The sequence below is a fragment of the Convolutriloba macropyga genome, unplaced genomic scaffold, assembly GCF_964194025.1.
Source record: "Convolutriloba macropyga unplaced genomic scaffold, txConMacr16.3 SCAFFOLD_3361, whole genome shotgun sequence".
NCBI lineage: Eukaryota > Metazoa > Xenacoelomorpha > Acoela > Convolutidae > Convolutriloba > Convolutriloba macropyga.
Window position 1 is genome coordinate 7,501 of NW_027452152.1, and position 20,615 is coordinate 28,115.

The 20,615-nt window shown below is 33.5% G+C and overlaps 2 protein-coding genes across 2 annotated transcripts; both read left to right on the forward strand.

Moving 5' to 3' along the window:
* The first annotated feature begins 2,239 nt into the window (after positions 1-2,239).
* Positions 2,240-9,423, forward strand: LOC142357253 (putative beta-eliminating lyase). The gene is made up of 4 exons (XM_075408901.1): positions 2,240-2,461; positions 2,833-2,970; positions 5,502-5,670; positions 9,014-9,423. Exons 2-4 carry the CDS (start codon positions 2,839-2,841, stop codon positions 9,421-9,423), a joined length of 711 nt encoding a protein of 236 aa, XP_075265016.1. The 5' UTR covers positions 2,240-2,461; positions 2,833-2,838.
* On the forward strand, positions 5,669-12,974 carry LOC142357252 (putative beta-eliminating lyase). The gene is made up of 3 exons (XM_075408900.1): positions 5,669-5,679; positions 9,794-9,874; positions 12,004-12,974. Exon 3 carries the CDS (start codon positions 12,051-12,053, stop codon positions 12,759-12,761), a length of 711 nt encoding a protein of 236 aa, XP_075265015.1. The 5' UTR covers positions 5,669-5,679; positions 9,794-9,874; positions 12,004-12,050; the 3' UTR covers positions 12,762-12,974.
* Positions 12,975-20,615: the final 7,641 nt, after the last annotated feature.

The following is a 20,615-nucleotide window of genomic DNA, read 5'->3' on the forward strand; positions in this document are numbered from 1 at the left end:
AGTTACCTAATAACTCAATTATATTTCTCTAAAAAACAAATAAGACTTTTCAAAAAAAACTAACTGCAAGTCATTGAACTTCCTACTTCTTTGTTTCAAAGAGTGGTTGCAGACTAAGAAGAACCTCTTTGCTCTCAAAAGACAAGGTTGAAAAATCTTTAATGGAGTTAGAAAATTAATATTTAAGTGAATCACATTAGTTATAAGCTAAAAAATGCTTTTAATTTTAAAAATCTAGATCAAAAATTAGATGAGAGCTGTTGAGAGTGAATCCTGATTCTGTCCTATAAAAAACCAACGTTTAAGGCACATTCCAAAACACATATATGCTTAAAACAAATAGTGCCAATGTCACAAAACAGTAGAATGAAAACTAAAACCACCTCAAACATTTCACTTTTTTTAAACTAAAAAGCAATTGGGATCTGTCGTCAATGAGAAAATGTTGAGATTGAACATACGAACGCCCAGTAAACGCGGAACTTAAAAGTTCAATATTTTTTAAGATCAAACAAAACAGGGGTGGTAACTTGAGTATAAACTGGAATCCTTTTCTGATGTTAAAGAACTACTCTTAAGAAAAACATTCAAGCTTTTTAACAATGTGCTTAAAATTAACAATACAAAAAGAACGTCATGTGAAACCAAACCCAGATTTTTAAGTGCAATCATTTCTTTAAAACTATAAAAAAAATATAGAACATTAAATGAAAAATTAAACGTATTATTTCAAACAAACTTAAATTCAATATTAACTCAATGCATCGATCCATTATGAGACTATGTGATACGACAACAAAGAACAACAAAATTGGCAAAAAACTCAAATTTCCAAAAAAGGTGTTTAAACAAGCTGCCTGTAGATTGTTTCCAAAAGTAACAGCATTCACAATTAGAACACATATATAAACTTTGAAAAAATTAAAATTGAAACTCATATGCAAATTTTAACAACAGATCAAGAAAACAAACAGCAAAAACAGTTGAAATTTTTGCACGTGAAAAACGTCCACGTGAAACTAAAAATTTGTTCAAATTCTTGGTGCATTGCAAAAAAAAAATTTGAAAATTTTACACTACACAAGACAGTATTATCGCAGCGCTGAATAACATTGTGGTATCTTAATCCAGCTGGTAAATATTTCTAGTTTGATTAAAGTTCCCGCTTAAAATTAATCTTTGATTGATCTCAATTTTGATTAAAAACAACTAGGACAACAGCATCAAAAACAACCCATATTTTAGATATTAGACACTCAGGGAGAGCTAAATTGCAACTTCGCTATTGCCTTGCCTATATAAATACGCAACAGTTCCAAAAATTAGCAGAAAGTTCTAAAATAGATCCAAAAAGACCCTATAGATAAACAGTTTTAAGATATGTCAGCAAAAAATTGGCCAAAAACTTTCAATAGTTTTACCTAAACTGCATAGATTTAAAAAACCTTCCCTGTATTTGCCTATAAAATTTGCTTGAAAAAGTTCTATGGCAGTGCTATGGAAAATTAACAACAGTTTTAGCTAAAAAATAACTGACTTGCTGCCGGTTTTTATAAAAGGAAGGAAAATTATCCAGAAAATCAGCCAAAAAAATTTACGAAACAATTGAACCAAGATATTTAACAACCTTGTCTTATCGCTAGCAAAACATAAGGAATTATTTTCATTGAGCACATTTTAATTTAATTTTGAAAAAAATTAAAAAAAAAATAATTTTTTTTTGAAAGTGGCCAAAAACAGTAAAAATGGGCCGATAAGCACTAAAATTTTGAATTACATTAACTCCTCGATAAGGACGATATACGATATTTCTCAAACGTTTTTTTTAATAAGACACTCTACACTCGGCAATTTTTTTATCATATCACTCTGACAATTTTCTACGATAATTATATCACGGTCGAAATCGACTGAACAAAGAACAAACCCAATTGAGCATATAGCCCCACACTAATTCGGAACCAAACGCTAAAGTTAACACCTCTAATCAAATCAATATAATGTTAAATTGAAAAGTTAGTTAAATTTCACAATTCTTTTGTGATGGGTTAGTTAAGTCTGAAGACAAAAGTAATTTAGTTCAAATTCCCAGCCTAACAGATTCAGGTTAACTTTAATTTGATAATCTTGAATTTTCGCATTCAAAGCGCTCGTCTCGTCTTTTGAAGTCAAGATAATTTAATGGATTTAAGGCAATCTTTTATAAATATGCTGCAATCAGAAATAAATTACTTGTTTACCTAAAGTATTGGGTTATGAAAGTTGTTCTTCAAATTTGGCGACATCTTGATGCGAACAGGTGGAGTTTAATTTAATCCCTGTTCCGATAACTTTTAACCAATAATAGTTTAATCACGTGTACTTTAGGTTAGCTAAAATTTCTTCAGCCCAATTATTGTCCCAACAAAATAGCAAAAAATTTAAATTATTTTAAGAATTTATCTCTTTCTCTGAATTATAGGTACCACAGTGAAATGAAACTTGAAGCCTCTTTGACAGATCTTGATAAAATTCCTGGTGAGAAAACGTCAAGGGATTGACCGAATGTGTACTTTTTTTAAAGAAATTAATGGTATCCATTTTTTTACTAGGATGGTAATCCCTATAGCCCCTAGTACAACAATATACCCCCCCCCCCCCTACACAATCAAGAAACACGTGTTCCTTAATATTAAAAAATAGTGATAAAATACCCAGTGGGCTTGAGGAGGGGCAAGTAATATGCATCCACTAAGTTGATGGGGGTGGAGGGGGGGGGGGGTCGCTACAAAAAGACCCACATATCGTTGTCTTGACAAGATAATTCAACTTTTGTTTCACTGCGTGTAATAGACGACAATGGACACTAAAGTAACTTCAGAGCCCTTTCGAATCAAAACTGTCGAAAGAATTTACCAGAGCACGGTAGAGCAAAGGCGAAAGTGGGTTGAAGATGTTAATTTCAACATGTTCTATCTCAGATCGGACCAGGTATGTCTGTTTACACACTTAACATCTCAGTTTTTATGTGATTATATCATTGTTTCAGTACAGAACGGGGGATGGGATATTAGGAGAAAACTCGATTAGGTGAACGGAAATTTTTATAACTATTAGGCGAATATCCTGAAGTAAAGTTTTGCGGAACTTAGTTGAATATCAATTAGAAAACTTACTAGAATACTTACAAAAAAGGTACTTCGGTAATCACATGCTATAAATTGCTGTATAATGCAAGCTATTGTCAAGTGACCGTAACTGTCCTTTTTACAAAATAGTTGAAGTAACAGCAGAATATATCTTTCAGCAGAAAATTTTTTGCATCTCTTTACCTCTTGGTGCCATTGATTTTGATTTTAAGTAACGGCGAAAGAATTATGATCGTTTAACATCACTTATCAATGGCTTCAATTTATATAGTTTATAGCTACCGGTTGCACGGAATACTAGAGGAGCTGCAGTTAAACTACATCGTGAAAATGTTCAAACTTCAGAACCCTGTTCCGTTTTGCTTGATTATGTCAGCTGTTTTTCTATGAGGACGATACTTATATTCAGTTGGCTACATTCTATTACCAAATGGGTTTTGTAGTAAAGGTTTTGTTTGTTTTCACTGGCTTTTGCGTAGTTTAAAAAAATAGTTCAGAAATATTGCCTAATCGCTAGAGAACTTACTTTGCATAATTGAGTTTTTGCTTATTATCATACGCGCCATGTTTCAATGGGATTAAAAATGGATTCGCACGAAGAACAAATATAGAAATTGTTTTCATTGTTTTCATGTCTGCCTTCAAAGATGTAGTTTTTATTGATCACGGTACCTTAAAAGAGATGACTACTGATTAAAATAGACTACTGATTAAAATGGAATATCTCCTTATAACATGTACAAAAACTATATAATTAATTAAATATATACAATCAGAAGGAAAAAAGAGATCTAAGTTTGCATCTGAAATGGGATTTGTCATGTCTGCTGTGAATTGTATAAAAATAATTTTTTAAAACAAAAAGTCCCTGGAGACAAATACCACCTTTTGATGTTGAGTGAAACGATCATAACAGATTATTTAGGAATAAATGAAATATACATGAAATAAGCACAAACCAATAGACGAAATAAGCAAGAGTTTCATAGCTGTTATGAATCCTCATTTTCAAAATGTGTTAGAAATAAAAAGAAAATTCAATTTCATGATATTGAAAGTTCAAATTGTGTTTAATTGACATTAGTTCCTCTTTTGCAAGAAATTCTATAGTTGATTCTGATCTTTTCGACACGGGTAACAAAAGATCCGAAATGATAAACTTTTGGTCATAATTGTTGAGCTTTTTTTTTCCAAATTCGACTCCTAAATCAACAAATAAAAACAATGAGGGCGTATATTTTCCAATAAAACTGGATTGGGTTCATTATTGCTCAGTTCAACAGTAATATTTATCCTTTTAGTGATACGACTTCAACTCATTTAAAGCTATTGGTAAATTTAATAGTTTTTTAAAATTTTAAATATACACGCTACAAAAGCCTTTGGAGAACGTGCAACTGTCCGGGGACACAGTTGGTTTTCACACCCGTTATTAATGGATCCCGGGTCGAGGTTTTGGCATAAAAATAATGTAAGCTTTGCGGTGAATAGCGGTGAAAAAATATTGTTCACAGCAAAGTGCCCGCACTTTTAGCGGCCAATGCGGTGAAAGCGTTGACTTTTTGTAAGATTTGCAGTGAAACTAGCTGTGATTTTTTGTAAGTATATTGCTATTGCTTGTGGTAAAATTTTTGTCAGCGCTTTCAACGCATTCACCGCTATTCCTACAACTTCTATGCAATAATTTCTGCGGAGAAGATATTTGGTAATTTTGTTGGTGAAGTTTAGTAAGATTTGAGATTTTTAGTGGTGATTTTTTTCACCGAATTTACCGAGTTCGACGTTAAAAATTGCAATTCTTACATCTTTCCACAAAATTCACTGCAATTCTTACATTTTTGGCGTTCACACCTGGATGCGTTATTGTTTGTTGAAAATTACGCTGTAAATTTGAGAATACATAAATGATTTTGCGCATGGTTCAGGGCACTTAAGTTTTGGAACAACAACACAGTAAAGGAATTTATATAAACCTTCAAAGAAAATCACTCCTCTTTATCTCAAAAGTTTCTGTCTACTTGCGCCTTTCTGATTTGCAAATTCGAGTGCAAATTGACATTTTTTTTGAAAAAATTCTGAATTTGTTTAGCAGAGTTTGCTTTAATGTGCAACGATTTGAATTGTGTGGTTTTTTTCAGTTGTTTTTCGCATGTAAGCGTATTTTGGGCTTTGGGGCATAATTTTTTCGCATGTAAGCGCAAATTCCGAGGGCGCAAAATTCATCAAATTATAGCGCTATAAATCTTCCTCAACAGATTTGGTGTCTGTCTAAAATAAAAATATCTTTTTAATGAAATAATTTATTTTTGGACATAATTAGGCTACTCAATTTCATAGATTCTCCTAGGGTTTTCAAATTTACAGATTTTCCAGGTACAAATTGACCTCTTCTCTGACTCTGGAACTGGTGCAATGAGTTGTGACCAGTGGGCTGAGTTGATGTTAGGCGACGAGGCATATGCTGGATCAGCTTCCTATTTCAAACTGGAAAAAGCTGTCAAAGATGTATTTGGGATGCCATACTTCCTACCCGCTCATCAGGGCAAGTGAGGTTAAAAACTACTTCAAAAGTTACAAACACTCTCTCAGAAAGACATCCCTGGGTCAAGGTGTCAAGGCTAAAGATCGCGATCAACGCTAAATTGCGGCGAATGCGACGAATGGTTAAAAGAATTGCTGTTTTTAGCAATGATTGCGTAAAAAAGCATTGAATATAAAATTTGCAATGCTAAAATTTACACATCTTATGTCAAGTCACCAGTAAAAATCTGTAATTTGTTTCTGTGTATAATTGAAAAATTTTATTTTTTAGCGGTGACATCTTGAATTTGACCAAATATTTTTGGTAGCAGTGAACTATTTTTCTCACCAATCAGGCGGTGAAAATTAACATATCACCGCTAAAAATTGCTAGCCTTACGAAACATCACCACTAAAAACGAAATTTTTTCACTAAAAACGGCAAATTGTCGTCTGTTGACAACAAAATTCATTTTGGAGTTTTTGCCTAATGCCTGCAAAAATGTGTTCACCTAATCTCGTACGCCCTGTTCAGACGTTTAGTTAATTTCTTAGTGGCTAACTCTAGAAAACGCAATTTGGACACTCAACTTGAAAACGCCAAACCTTGTTGATCGATTTTAGCAGAAATAGAGCATTTTTCAGCAAGTTTGAAAATCTAAAAGGGCAAGCCAATTAAATAAAAACTGAAATTCTATCTGGTAATTTTTTTCACTTTGGTTTATCTGTTATCATATGTATATGTAAAGAAAAAACATCTGATATAATGTCAAAATTTCAAATCAAAACTATTACGAACATTTATCGGAGCACGGAAGAGGAAATGTTGAAAATGTTACAAGGCATTAAAGTTCTTTTCATTGACTTCTTTCCAAAATTTTAAGCGGCTTTGGTTCTCTTCATCACCAAAAAAATCTAATTAGTTCAAGTATTTGGTAAAATTTTTTATAAAATTTTTTGGTTTGAATTCTTCAGATGGGCATCTTTAGTAGGAACGAAGTAGAAAGAAATGTAATTTGACACAAAACTAAATGATTTAAAACACAGAATCAAACCATTGAATCTAATTTGAAATCGAAGGTCGGAGGAAATTTTTTTTTTCAAGCAACAGTTGTTTGAGGTGTTAACGCCAAAGATCACTAAAATGTGTAAACTTGCGTTGAATGTGGTGAATTAATAAAAGAAAGGCGGTTTTTAGCGCCTAATTTGGAAAAAAGCGGTGAAAAGTAAACCCTCACTGCTAACAAGCACCTCTATTACGTCAATTTGCTGATAAATAATTACCACAAATATTTTTGGGTTGAACTTTTGAAAATTATGTGGTTAATGATTAAAAAAATTGCTGTTTTTAGCAATGATTGCGTTAAAAGCTTTGAAAATAAAATTTTGCAATGCTAAAAATTACACATCTTTTGTCAAGTCACCAGTAAAAATTTGTATATTATTTTCTTACGTCAAGCAACCATTAAAAATCTGTGATTTAATTTCTGTGTATAATTGAAAAATTTTAACTTTTAGTGGTGATATCTTTAATTTGACCAACTAAATTTGACACAAAACTAAATGATTTAAAACACAGACTCAAACCAATGAATCTAATTTGCAGTCAAAGTTAGGATATAAAGTTTTTTTCATGCAGCAGTTGTTCGAGGTGTTAACGCCAATGATAACTGAAAGGTGTAAACTTGCGTTGAATGAGGTGAATTAATATAAGAAAGGCGGTTTTTAGCGCTGAATTCGGAAAAAAAGCGGTGAAAAGTAAACCCTCACGGCTAACAATCACCTCTATTACGTCAATTTGCTGGTAAATAATTAGCACAAATCTTTCTGTGTTGAATTTTTGTAAATTATGCGGTATTAGTAGTGAAATTTTTTTTTGACCGCTCCCTATTGGGATCGGTGAAAAATTTCTTAAAGCCACTTAAACGATGAAATCAAAAACAAAGATTGGCTGAACTTCAGGCGGCCAGTGGTTTGAACCCAATTATGTAAGTTTCTTTAGATAAGAATTCCTATTAATGCGGCGCAATTAGATGGTTAATAAAACAATAATTTGCTGCTAAAAATTGCAAATTCAATTCACTGTTTTCACTGCATTCGTTGTTTAGAGATTCTGGCGCTTTGTGGATGATTTTTTGTCTCCACTATGCGCCGCAATTCTTAGATAATTTCTTTCGGCTTTTAGAGCTTCCCGGAGTCCAGTCCCAGAGTAAACCAGTACTGAATCATGATATTTCAATTCTGTTTTTTTAACACTTGCCATATTATGATCATGTCACTTTTTACCCTGCGCAGACAAAAAATCAATTTGCTTCTATGAATATACTCTGACCAGTCAAAAATCTCATTCTTAGTTTCTTCTGAGCAGACTAATATTGCAGTCTCGAAAAATTCTGTGCAGCACAATTTGCAGTCTGTGAATATCATGAAAAATTGATAAAAAAGCGCTTTTAAAAAAAATTTAACTGACAACAATGAATTGATTTTGATGTGATTTAAATTAACAAGCTTTCATTAATTACTAAAATAAACTCATTAAATGGTCTGTTCTCTACTTTGTCTTCTCATCTTTGACATCTCATCTTTGTCATCTCGCGGCCGCGAGTTGTTCTCTACTTTGTTCTCTTTAGTTCTCTAGTTCTCTCCGAACATACAGGTGAAGTGCCATTTCACACCAGCTGACCATTTGAGGATGTTGAATGGAGGAGTCATCAGCACCACTTTATGATAGTTTTTCCGACATCATTTTAAAAATTAAAACGCTAAACATCTAAACACTTAAAATGGTCTCAATTTAAAAATCAAAATTTTAAGCTGTGATCAACCTGGAGTATAGTCGCAGAGTAAAAATATACTGAACCAGTATATCCCGAGAAATCTCAATACGCAACGTGTATTAAACGTGTATTATACATGTATTATACATGAACTATGCGTGTATTAAACGTGCATTTGCTGGTAATTTGTCTTTCCAGTACAAAAGTTCCTTTGCAAAGGCACGTAACGGCAAAAAAGGCAGTTTTTGTGATATCATGTGAGATTTTCGAAATTTTCAAAAATAGTATGATTTTGGTATGAACAGTATGTTTAATCGCAAAAAAACTTCATATGGTATGATTCAGTAATGCGTATTGAGATTTGTTCTTGGGATATACTAGTTCAGTACATTTTTACTCTGCGACTATACTCCGGGTTAATGCTGTAAACTGACCGTTAACATTGCTTTTACTGATTTTAGATAATTCGATTCACAAGATGGTATTGAGATTAAATTTGTTATCTAATTCAATCTAGTTGCGTGATCGATCATAGTAAGTAATTAAACATAAATCATCATTTCGCATCATTGTTCCAATATTTTACAGGCCGTGGTGCAGAAAACGTCCTATTTGCCACTATTCTTCAAAAAGACGATTTGGTTATTAACAATGTCCATTTCGACACCACCAAAGCTCACATTGAGTATCGCGATGCAATCGCCAAAAATTGCGTCATTGCCGAGTCCAAAGTTGATGATGTTTATCATCCGTTTAAAGGCAATATGGATATTGAAGAACTCGAACGAATTATAAAAGAGAACGATAATGTCAAATTGATCATTCTGACAATTACTTGTAACAACGTTGGAGGACAGCCGGTATCTATCACCAATATGAGAGATGTTCATAAAATTGCCCAAAGATATAACATACCAGGAATCAGTTTCCCTTTTTCTATTTATCGCAAATTGAAATTTTCATTCTATTTATCGCAATTGAAACCTTTTCCAGTCTAAAATATTGGATCTTTTCCGTTTCTGAACCCTCCCCCCGGGTCGAGGTGTCACTGCTAAAATTGCTAAAAGATGTAAGATTCGCGGTGAATTTGAGTAAAAGTGTTAAGATTTGCGTTCAATGCGATGAATGCGGTGAAAAAAAACTTTTAAGCGGTGAATTTTTTTTCAGCGCTTAAGCGGTGAAAAACATTTTTTCACCGCTACAAGCAGGATGCGGTGAAAAAAATTTTTTCACCGCTACCAGCAGAATGTGGTGAAAAAAATTTTCACGGCTACCAGCAGAATGCAGTGAAAAAAAAATTCACCGCTAAAATCGCAAATCTTACAAATATTCACCCCTCTAATTTCAACGCTTATCTTATATTCACAGGAAATATCATTGACGTAAGTGACAGATGACGCAGTGGATTACAAGATTGGTGACACGCATGAGGAAGAGGTTCGAACACTTGTACGTCAGTTTATTTTTTGTAAAAATTCCGGTGAATGCGGTGAAAAAAATTTTTCAACTCAAAATTCAACGCAATTCTTACAAAAATTCACCGCTTTCAGTGCATTCAACGCTAAAAGATGCGGGCGCTTTGCGGTGAAAAAAATTTTTTTTCACCGCTATTCACCGCTAATCTTACATTATTTTTTGTCAAAAATAGCCCCAGTACGTTTTGTTCCCCCCAATTACCCAATTACAGAGCTCGTATCATTGCATAGTAAATCATTATGTAGAATATTGCACGTGCCTCGGGGGGTTGCAAATAATATGGACCCACTAGGCTGGGGCGGGGCACAAACGGAAAATGTCCAAAAAATTAAAATTCACAATTGTGGATTCTGTTTACGTGATTCTGAACAGCATTAGCCCACAGCGGCTCCACACATTTCAGAGTGTTTCTTAAGAGCAGTTTTCCTTTTTTGGTGAATGTCATTTTTCGCGTATGAAGCGCTCAGGTTGCATGATTATTGCAGCCAAGACTGGTTTGATTGCTACCCTGGAAACTTTGGGCCGAAAAATTAAAGAAACGTTTTATATTTTCTTTATAGGTAAAAAAAAGCCGATCAGCAAAACAAGCTCAAATTTACATAACTAAGTAGTTTATTGGGAATATCCCATTTTACGTAGCAAAAAATATATAAAGAAAAATTTATACATTAACAGGAGGGAATAACTTTTTCAACGAAAAAAAGATAATTTGTATAATCATTTCGAAAAATATCTAATCTAGTTATTTAATTTTCACGAAAATGCTCCAATTAGCGGCGACAGGTTTGTAAACATCAAATTTTTAATGATTTTTTATGAATGAAGTCAAAGGCATAATTTTTTCAGAGCCATAATCTAACCCGGGATGCCAGAGGGTAGTTTTAAAGCTAGATAAGTGTTGGCATTTTTGGTAATTTGTCCTCTCAATTGAAAAAAAAAACTGTGAGGATTTTTTTTGCAAATAGTCAGCAATAAGAAGTACGACAATTGCTCTCTAATTTGTCTTTTATTAACAGATCGAAGAATATAGAAAATTTATTAGCGGACAGTGAGTTGAATTGGACAAAAAAGACTGATGAATATGAGTTACAAAGTTTTTGACACAAACTTTTTCATCGCAAATTGTGATTTTGAATCATGTTGTCGGATAGTCTCTAATTTTTTAATAAAATGGAACAATTTTTTATCTTATTGTCGCTGTTGTACAAAATTGCTTACATCTGTAATCGTAAAACGTGGTTGATCAAGAAAACTACTGAAATCTAAGAATAAAATTATTATAAAAGCGTACTTTTCTCGGCTTCGGACCATTGCGTCCAGCAATTTTCTTTCACTGTTGTTTTCTTCCCAGTTTAATTTTTTTGCCACTTAAAGACCATTTAATCTAATTTATTGCATAAATTGTCTTCTCAAACCTAATCCTCAGTGACTTATTAAAATTATGCTTTGATAAACTATTAGGAAGTGTGTTTTTTTAGCATCTTTAGTTTTTTAACTAACATTTGTTTGAGTTTACATTTATAAAATAATGCAAGCATTACCTTTTTTTCTTTTATTTAATCGTATAAGAGAGCAAGTAATTTTTTATTTTAATGCCTGTGGAACATATCTCTATTATTTCAATGTTATTATCATTTTAAAGTTTTATCAGTTTTGAATTAGACAGAACAAACGAATCTGTTAGCTCATATTTTAGAAAACAATATTTGCCATGTTTGCCTGAACTATGAACAGTGAGCTAAAACAAAGTTTTTTCATAGATTCAATTTAATTTTGTCCATAGAATTTACTGGACAATTATCGTCATTGGCTTCTTGTGGATAATAACTTTTTTTATCACTACGACGAAAAGGACAATATTCCTCTCAATTTGAACCAGAAATATTTATTGCATTCTCTGTGTTTTGAGTGTCGAAAAATATTTAAATATACTTCTTTAAACAAGGGTTGAGTAACAGCTTTATTTGACGGATAATACCAACAGAAATATTTTAAGACTTCTGAAAAAAGTCCAGATGCATCATACACGCTTTTGATAATTCTGGTACTTCAAAAATTGTTGAAGATCTGTCCAGTAAAAAGGGAAGTTTTCGTATTTGCAGTTTGCTACGATGCAGCCCGATACGCAGAAAACGCGTACTTCATCAAAATGCGAGAACCAGAATTTAAAGATCACTCGATTCAAGAAATATTGCATGAAATGTTCAGCTACTGTGACATGATGACAGTAAGTTGCAAAAAAGACGCACTCTCGAACTCGGGAGGCTTTTTGGCTTTTCGCAGTGAAGATTTATACGAACGGGCAAAAGTGTATGAGTCATTCTTTGAAGGGCTGCACAGTTATGGAGGACTTTCTGGGCGAGATATGGGAGCAATGTCTGTCGGAATTTACGAATCGCTGGATTTCGACTATTTGCGATCCAGAATCCGCCAGCTTGAAAAGTTCGGCGATAAATTGGAACAAAATGGTATTCCGTTTGTTAAGCCTATAGGAGGCAACGCTATTTATGTAAACGCGGGTAAATTTTTACCCAATATTCCTGTTGAAGAATTTCCAGGTCAAACCCTGGCAGTTGAGTTGTACATTCGAGCAGGGGTTCGGGGTGCTGAATTTGGGACCTTGCCCAATGGTCGGGACCCAAAAACGGGTTTGAACATTTATGGCGCTGCACAATATTTACGATTAACAGTTCCGAGAAGAACTTTCACCGACAATCATTTGAATGCGGTGGCTGAATCGCTTATAGAACTTTACAAGGATCGTGAAAGTGTAAAGAGGGGCTTGGAAATTACATATGAGGCTCCGTTTATGAGATACTTCACAGTTAGACTGAAACGAGTCGAAGGAAGTGATGAGTAATAAATACTAGCCAACAGCCAAGAGATTTGTTAAAAACATTGCGTAAACAATTTTGGGTGAGATTTTTACAATTTTTACATCATTCGATCATATTTCGAAATACATAAACTATGAATCAAGATTTTTGTATGAACATCTCTAAAGTTTGATTTAAAAATAAAATAACTTTACAGTTAAATTGCATCGTATCTTTTTTCCTGAAATGAAAATTGAGTGGTCAATGCTTCTAAATTTGGTTAAAACCAGCTGAAAAGGAAAGTATAAAAATTTCGGATACAATTTGTATTATAGCATTTAATTTAGAAAATCAGAAATCAATTCTCTATTGTCTCAGAAGATAAAGTTTTCTTGGAAACAAACTCTCTAAAAGATTGTTTAAATATGTCAAAAAGTTCAAAATTTTAGCTAGAACACAAAACGGCTCTCAAACAAGTGAAAGTATGTATCACAAAAATTTTGATAAAGTTTGAGCAATTGCTATTTAAGCAACAAAAGTTGTGAGTTACAAGAAAAAAGATTAAAATGTGTTATAGAACTTGTTCGATTGAAATCAACAAAATGGTCAGGCGAATAGCTACAATAACTTTCTTCTCGAAAAAAATCGAAGGTCAATTACCTGGGTCGGGCTGTCAACACCATTCAACGGAAAATCATGTAAGATAATTGAATATGGAAAATTTTGTAAGATAAGCGGTGAATGCGGTGAAATCACATAAATCAGGCGGTGAATGGGATGAAAAAAACTTTATCGCTTGGTAGTGGTGAAATAACTTAAACTCACCGCTTTGAAAAATTGTCCGAATTATGTGAGATAAACGGTGAATGCGGTGAAATTAGTGATTAGTGGTGAGAGGTTCCAATCCGTGTAAAGCCGTTAATTTGTAGTAAGCGGTGAAATGAGGTGAACTTTCGTAAGTTCACCTCTTACTCTAGCGGCGAAATTACATAATTTCTCCGCATTTCAACAAAAAATATTTACAAATATGGCGGTGAAAAGAAATGAATGTTCACCGCATATCTCACATATTTTTCCAGTTTTTCCTCGACCCGGATACTTATCATTGGGAAAAACTTCGATAATTTGAACTTTTTTTGTGTGTAATTTTTTAGTTTTACATTTCAACGAGTAATCTAAAAACTGTTCCGCAAAAAATCTTCTGAAAAGTGAGGTTTTTTCAGAGACAAGTTGTCATAAATCATTCATTGATCACAAATATATAGCTTTATTTGAATTCTTTTTTTGTTTTTACGTCAAACAAAGCCGGACAACTTTTAAAACTCAATGACCAATAGTTCAAATCAGAAAAATGTCAAACGCAATTGAATTAACGAAAATACTGTTGAACAAAGTATATCCGAAGTTAAAGTTGCAGCAGCGATAGAAGCAGAGAAAAAAGCATCAAACAACTTAATGTTTTGCTTCATTTTGCATAATAAAATGCATTTAAAACTGTGGCAGGAAATGAGAATTATTTATGTTGCAATTATTATTAATCGAATAATTTTGAGGAACATTTCGTTCATTTATTTGCAGAAAAAGGAATTACATTGAATGAAATCTTTTTTTCAATAACTTAAATCATGGACCTAGAAACACAAATAACAAGTCAAAAGTTCACATTTCGGTTGAAAAATTTCTTTGGGCTCTTTTTGCTGTTTTTCTATCAAGTCACTAAAGTTATTTCTTCCATAGTTCCAAACTTTGCGAATGACTCAGCAATCCGATTCAGAAAAGAAATTTTTTTTCTGTTACAATAACGCCATGATTACTGTTGAGATTGCATTTAGATAACTATACAAATCATTTGAATTAGACACAACACTAAACGACATTAACACAAACTTTTTGACACTTTTTGGAACACTCAAACGTTCCCCCAGACACATTAGATGGTTCTGCCTCCTTCAAAAAACAATTCATATTCAAATTGATTATAATCTTTGGACACATTATCGTATGTTCCTACCCCAGACGAGACAGTAGGTTTATCTTGCAAGTTTTTGTCAGAATTTAGCAAAAAATGTTTATCTTGCAAAAATCTGGCAGAAAAAATGGTTTTCTTGCAAGACTTACAGGAAAAAATTCCCATCGGCAAAAAATGCAATATATGTTTTTGAAAAGAGGAATGATTCTCGTGACAATTTCTTCGTATTCGTGCAATGCCATCTTTTCATTAAAAAAAACAAAAACAAAAATACTTTACCGTTAATTTTCATCAAAAAACCATCCTGTTCAGTTTGAAAAATATACTCTGTAGCTCAAAACCACTCTTACATTGCATACTACCAATAGTATGTAGATTGCATAAAGAATGCTCTGGGTATTGTTCTTAAAAAAGTAGGCTGGTCAGTTGGAAATATCAACTTTATCATTATTTTAATTTCAAAAGCAGAAAAAATTTACCGCGTCAATGAATTCTTTGAGGGGAATTAGACTGAAATCCCAAACTACCAACAACTTAAAAGTTTGTATATTTTGTTAATAAGTATTGCAAAAAGACAAGAATGTTGCGCTGATTTTATTTCAGTCAATGGAACGATAGCTTGACAAAATGTTATTTGGACGTAAAAAGTGAGATTTTGTTATGAGCACTCACGAAACATACCGATGCTTTCTTACATTTAATAAACGACGAAACCGAATCTCGCTTGCGATAAAAAAAACGACGATCCCGAATCTGTCTTACGTCTAAAAACGACGATACCGATTCTTTCTTACGTTTAATAACGAACAAAAACGACGATGCCGACGTAAGGGCTTTCGTCGTTTTTGGCTAGAAACAAAACGATGATACCGACGGTTTTTTACGTTTTCTAGCCGAAGATTTCTCAACTAGGGTTCAGAAAACTCACAATATGTAAGTTTTGACACCCAGAGATTAATTGGACTGTGAGAGTCACCTAACAACATCAACTTATTCGATATAACTGGCGCGCAAATTGCAAATCCTAAAACTTTTTATCACTTTTTACAAAGAATTTTAAAAAATTTAGACAATTGCAGTAACAACTATCACAAATCTATTGCCAGAAAATAGCCTCATATTAGTGGACCAAACGCTTTTTTTAATTTCCTTGAGGTGCGGAAAAATTAAAGCAATGGGCATTATTTTGAATTCATCGGAAAATTAAGGGAAAAAACAAAAAAAAAACAAATAAGCTAGGTCAAATGGGAATGATTACAAACTTCATGGCTTCAACCGCGCATTTTTGCAAACAATTTTCTGATCGGTTCCTGAAATGGTTTAACAACGATTATCAAGATCACCGAATTGATACTGCTGAATAAATACGATATTTGGAGCAGGGTGAATTGGGTCAAATAGAACTGTTTGTAGGGTTTGAAATCCTCCTCGTCAGATGTAGGGTTAGGTCGCCTGGGTTCTCCAGAAATAGCTGCGAACCCTCTGAAAACGATAATCGGACTCCACAATAACATCCAAGATATGCTAAGAAGAAGAAAAGCTCGAGTAAGAGTGACGTCACGAACGTTGGTTGAATTTTGAATTCGGTTTCGAAGCGTTCGGATTATAACAACATACAGTGCAAGGTTAAGTGCGACCGCGATAACCAGAAAACTGGATTTGAAGGTCAAATTGACAACTTTTTCGTGCTTTGTGTATAGACAGTCTCTACAGGTGCCTTTGGTTGAGGTCAACTGAAAAAAAAAGACGACTTCTGTAAATTTTAACAAAAATTAAATCAGTCCGTTTTTGTGCATACTAACTTTTGTTATGAACAATTGAAAAAGGAATGTTATTAACCAATGTGGGCATGATTAGTTTAAAAGAATTTATTATATGCCGCCCTAAGAACTCAAAAAAAACAATCCTTGAATTGAAATTTACAGAAAATTGTCCTGTTAAAATCACTACCAAGACGTTATCCCACAGAGCCTATGAAGTTATTTCTGTTCGACTAAAAGAGAAATATTTTTGGAAAATTCGACATTAGGGCATGTTCAGCCTAGAATAAGCTGCAAAAAATTTTCTCAAAAATTTTGATTTTTCGTTCTGAGGTGATTTAAGATTACAGTTGTAATGGTTTGAAGTCAGCAAGGATGGTAACCAAATGTGATTCAATTTTTGTTGAACGTGGAATGTAGCTTTGACTGTTTTCTAAGCAGCCTAATGTTGAAAAAGCCCAAAATTTAGTAACAAACTTTGCCGCTGTTTTACCCTCTGAACGTCTCTCTTGTCCAATGCAGCTATTTTTCCAATCTCGCAGTATGTATTTTCCAACGTTAAACAGACAAAAAAGTCCAAAACAAAACACTCCCGGAGGAACACTGTCCAAAATTGTATGGAATACATGTATACAGTAGAGTTGCCTACAAAATTGTCATGAAAAAGCAGACAAAGTAGTGCAAGACGAATTGATCTCAAAAAACCTCGGAATAAACGCATGCCTATTAATTAAGAAAAAAATTCTTTGAGTTATTCAAAGGATTGTGTCTCTTTGAGCTGAAATTGGACTGTTTCCCTGATTTACTTGAAGTGTTTTGTCTGCAACAGTTTTGTTTGGAGAAGTATTGAAATTTGGAACCGTTTTTAATGGACAGATGAAGGAATATCAAAGTAGTCAGAGAAAATTGTGAGTCGTATTTATGCATAATTTTGTCTATTAAAATTGTAACACGTGCAATACACTGTTTTTACATATCTCATTTGCAGCTGTTTTTAGAACAGTTTTTTCATATCACAACGCGAACGAGGCAAATTTTGTCAGATTAACATTTAAATTGATTATCTGAGAATAATAGTTCCTTTAAATAATTAACACACACCCAAAGCAAGCACTTTCAGCTACTATAAATTAACCCTGGCGGAAAAACAAAACTTCAGGTTTGCGGTTTAAGATGCCATTAGAGCTCAAGAAAAATGGCGTGATATCACGGGTTTACAATCAGTTATTTTTTTTCGTCCTTTCTGTCATATGTGCGTTTAAATTCTGCTGATAATACGACTGCAAATCTCATAAAACTCTTAGAGTCGAGGTGCCGACGGTAAAAAAATGAATTAAAAAATGTAGGAATTGCGGCGAATGGTCGTCAAAAGTGCGGTTTCAGTGCTGAATGCACTGAAAACGTTGAAATTAAAATTTTCAGCGCTAAGAACTGCTCTTTTTTGGGTCATTTCATCAGAAAAACATTCACCGCATATCTTTTTGCAGCGGCTTTTTGTAAATATTTCAATTTTTAGGGGTGAAATTATTATTTCAACTGCCCTTTGTTGTTGGCGGTGAAATTATGCTTTCCATCGCTTAGATTTGCAAGTCACGCAAAAATTCAAAGCATAAGTTTTCTATAAAATGGAAAGAATGCGATTTTAATTCAAAGAATTATTAGGGATGTCAGAGACAAGTGACGCAGTTGTGGCTCACATGCAGGAAATCAGGCAACCAAACGGGAGCAGAAGTTTTTTCAGCTAACAAATCAGGTGAATGCAGTCAAAGTAAAATTTCGACAGCACCCATAAATCTTACAAACATAGCACTGTCAACGCTCATCACTGAAATATGCGGTTTCAAAATGGTCTGTTTCATTTTCGTACTGGTTAGTGGACAGAGGTTTTCAGTACACTCTAAAAATTATTCCCCCAGTGTTTCTATACCCCTCCCCCGGTGTTATATGTCCCCACTTGTAAATTTTATGCTGTTATATAACAATTTAATATGTAAAAGATAGCACATGCGTCTACGGGCCTAAAAGTTATATGCTCACTAATATGGGGAATTGCCGAAATAGATTAGACTGAATTTTTAACCCTAACAGCTCAGGTATGAGTTAAGGTAGTGCCCCCTTGACTTTTAGGGCGATTTAAGGGTAAACTTCGGGTAAGCTAAGGCAGTGCAAAATTGCCTTAACATTTAAGGCAAGTTAGGGTGTTTTTCAGGCAATTTTAGCTAAATTTGTTCAGTCTGTGCACTTACTGTTCCCTCTGTAGAAATTAGATCTATAACTGCAGAAGCCGGCATAGAGAAAACCAATAAGGTCGTAAAAGCATAGAATATTTTTCTATTCCTCCTGGACAACCAAATTTGAGAGTCAGCAGGTCTCACGATAAAAATAAATCTCTCAATTGTCATAGCCAGTATGATCCAGGGTGTAGAATACAAGAACCCGTTATACAGGTGAGACAGAAGATAAGATATAGAGTTATAAATTGGGTGCAATTCACCCAACAGGTCGTCTCCATGGCAATTGAAAATGTCTGGTGTAGTCCTGAAATATAAATTTTTTGTGAGGTGAAAAAATTTTTAATTTATTTTTCAAAATGATGTTATTAAAGCCAAAAACATTGTCTTGCGTTTGGAATAAATTAATAAGAATGATTACAAAATGTAATGGGAAATCAAAGTTAAGTTTTCAGGCAGATATTTTGCCTCGAACAATTTTTTTAGAAAAAAAACCCGCAGCTGAGCTTTCCTAAAACATCTATGATCGTAAAATGTTTCAATAAAGTAAGCATAAACAATTTTTCTAGTTAGGCTAAATTATGGTTTCGGAGATATAGTTATAACGAATTTTAAATATCAATGCTTGCTTCACAGGTGCCATTTTTTGGCATGAGTTGATAACTGGAAAAAAATTTGGCCTGATATATGGTTGGTTTGAAAAATACCTGTCACCGGATAACTTTGCCAGATCTACGGTTCTAGCGGGGTCCGACGAAAAATGATTATCTCATATATGTTGGCTAATCCGGGTTTCATGAATAATATATAGCTTATCATATACAAAATTGCGGTTGTCAAAATAATGAGCTAAAAATCTCCATTTGATATATTTAACCAACTAAAAAAGATTTTGCAACATACTTTATTAGATCTTTCAGAAAACCCAAATAACGTCAGTTTATGCTAAATAAAGTTTACTTTTTGTATTATCTAACAAGATTAAAACGCTATGTAATTACAGGCCCCAATAACTATCTTGCATTAATAATATGATAGTGTGAATTATAAATTACACTTTTTCCTTTTCTAGGATTTGGTTTTGCTCAATATGGACCACAAACTGACTCCACAAAAAGTATTTTTATTTAATCAACAGATTGTTGACCTTGAAATAGATTTTAGGCTGGCTTTATCATTAACTTTATTTTTGTCTTCTTTATTCTTTTTTTATAGCTTTTACAGCATTGGGATATTTTCGTTTGTGCCCCCCAAGCTTAGAAAGTGCATCATGATAATTGCACCTCCCAATGGCACGTGCCAATTTTTTACAGATTAACAATCTACTATGTAATTAGACCGCAATTTGAGTGTGCATATTGTACGGGGGGGCAGAACGCAAAAAAAACTGTACTGGTGTCATATCTACGTCAGATACAATTTCTCCAAGACTTTTAAAAAAATGATTTTCTCTGGCAGAAAAATAAATTATTTGTCTTAAAATATTATAATAAGAAGTTACTTTGGTAAGATTTTATACGAATCATTTAGGAATTGCAAAAGTATAATCTTTCAAAACCTTTCAAACGTCTTTTCTCTCCTACAAAGGTGTGTGACGTTTCTTATTGTATATTAGTTTGCAGCTTATCAACACAGATAACTATCAAAAATGAAAAATTGGTCTATTTTGAACTAATTGGTGTAGGCCAGTTTCTCATTATCTAAGCCTCCGCAATTTCAGCAAACTCGACAATTCATTTCGTGGACGGAATTCAGAGACAAGCGAGAGCTCTCAGTTTCCACAGGAGGCTGTTCAAAGGGTCAACCATATGGAAAGACCAATAATGTCGACGGCCGCTAATTTCCGCAACTTTAATACACATGCTCACTACTGAAGTCAACCTAAAGTCCTTTTATAGTTCAATTCAAGGTTTCTTCATACCATATATATATATATAT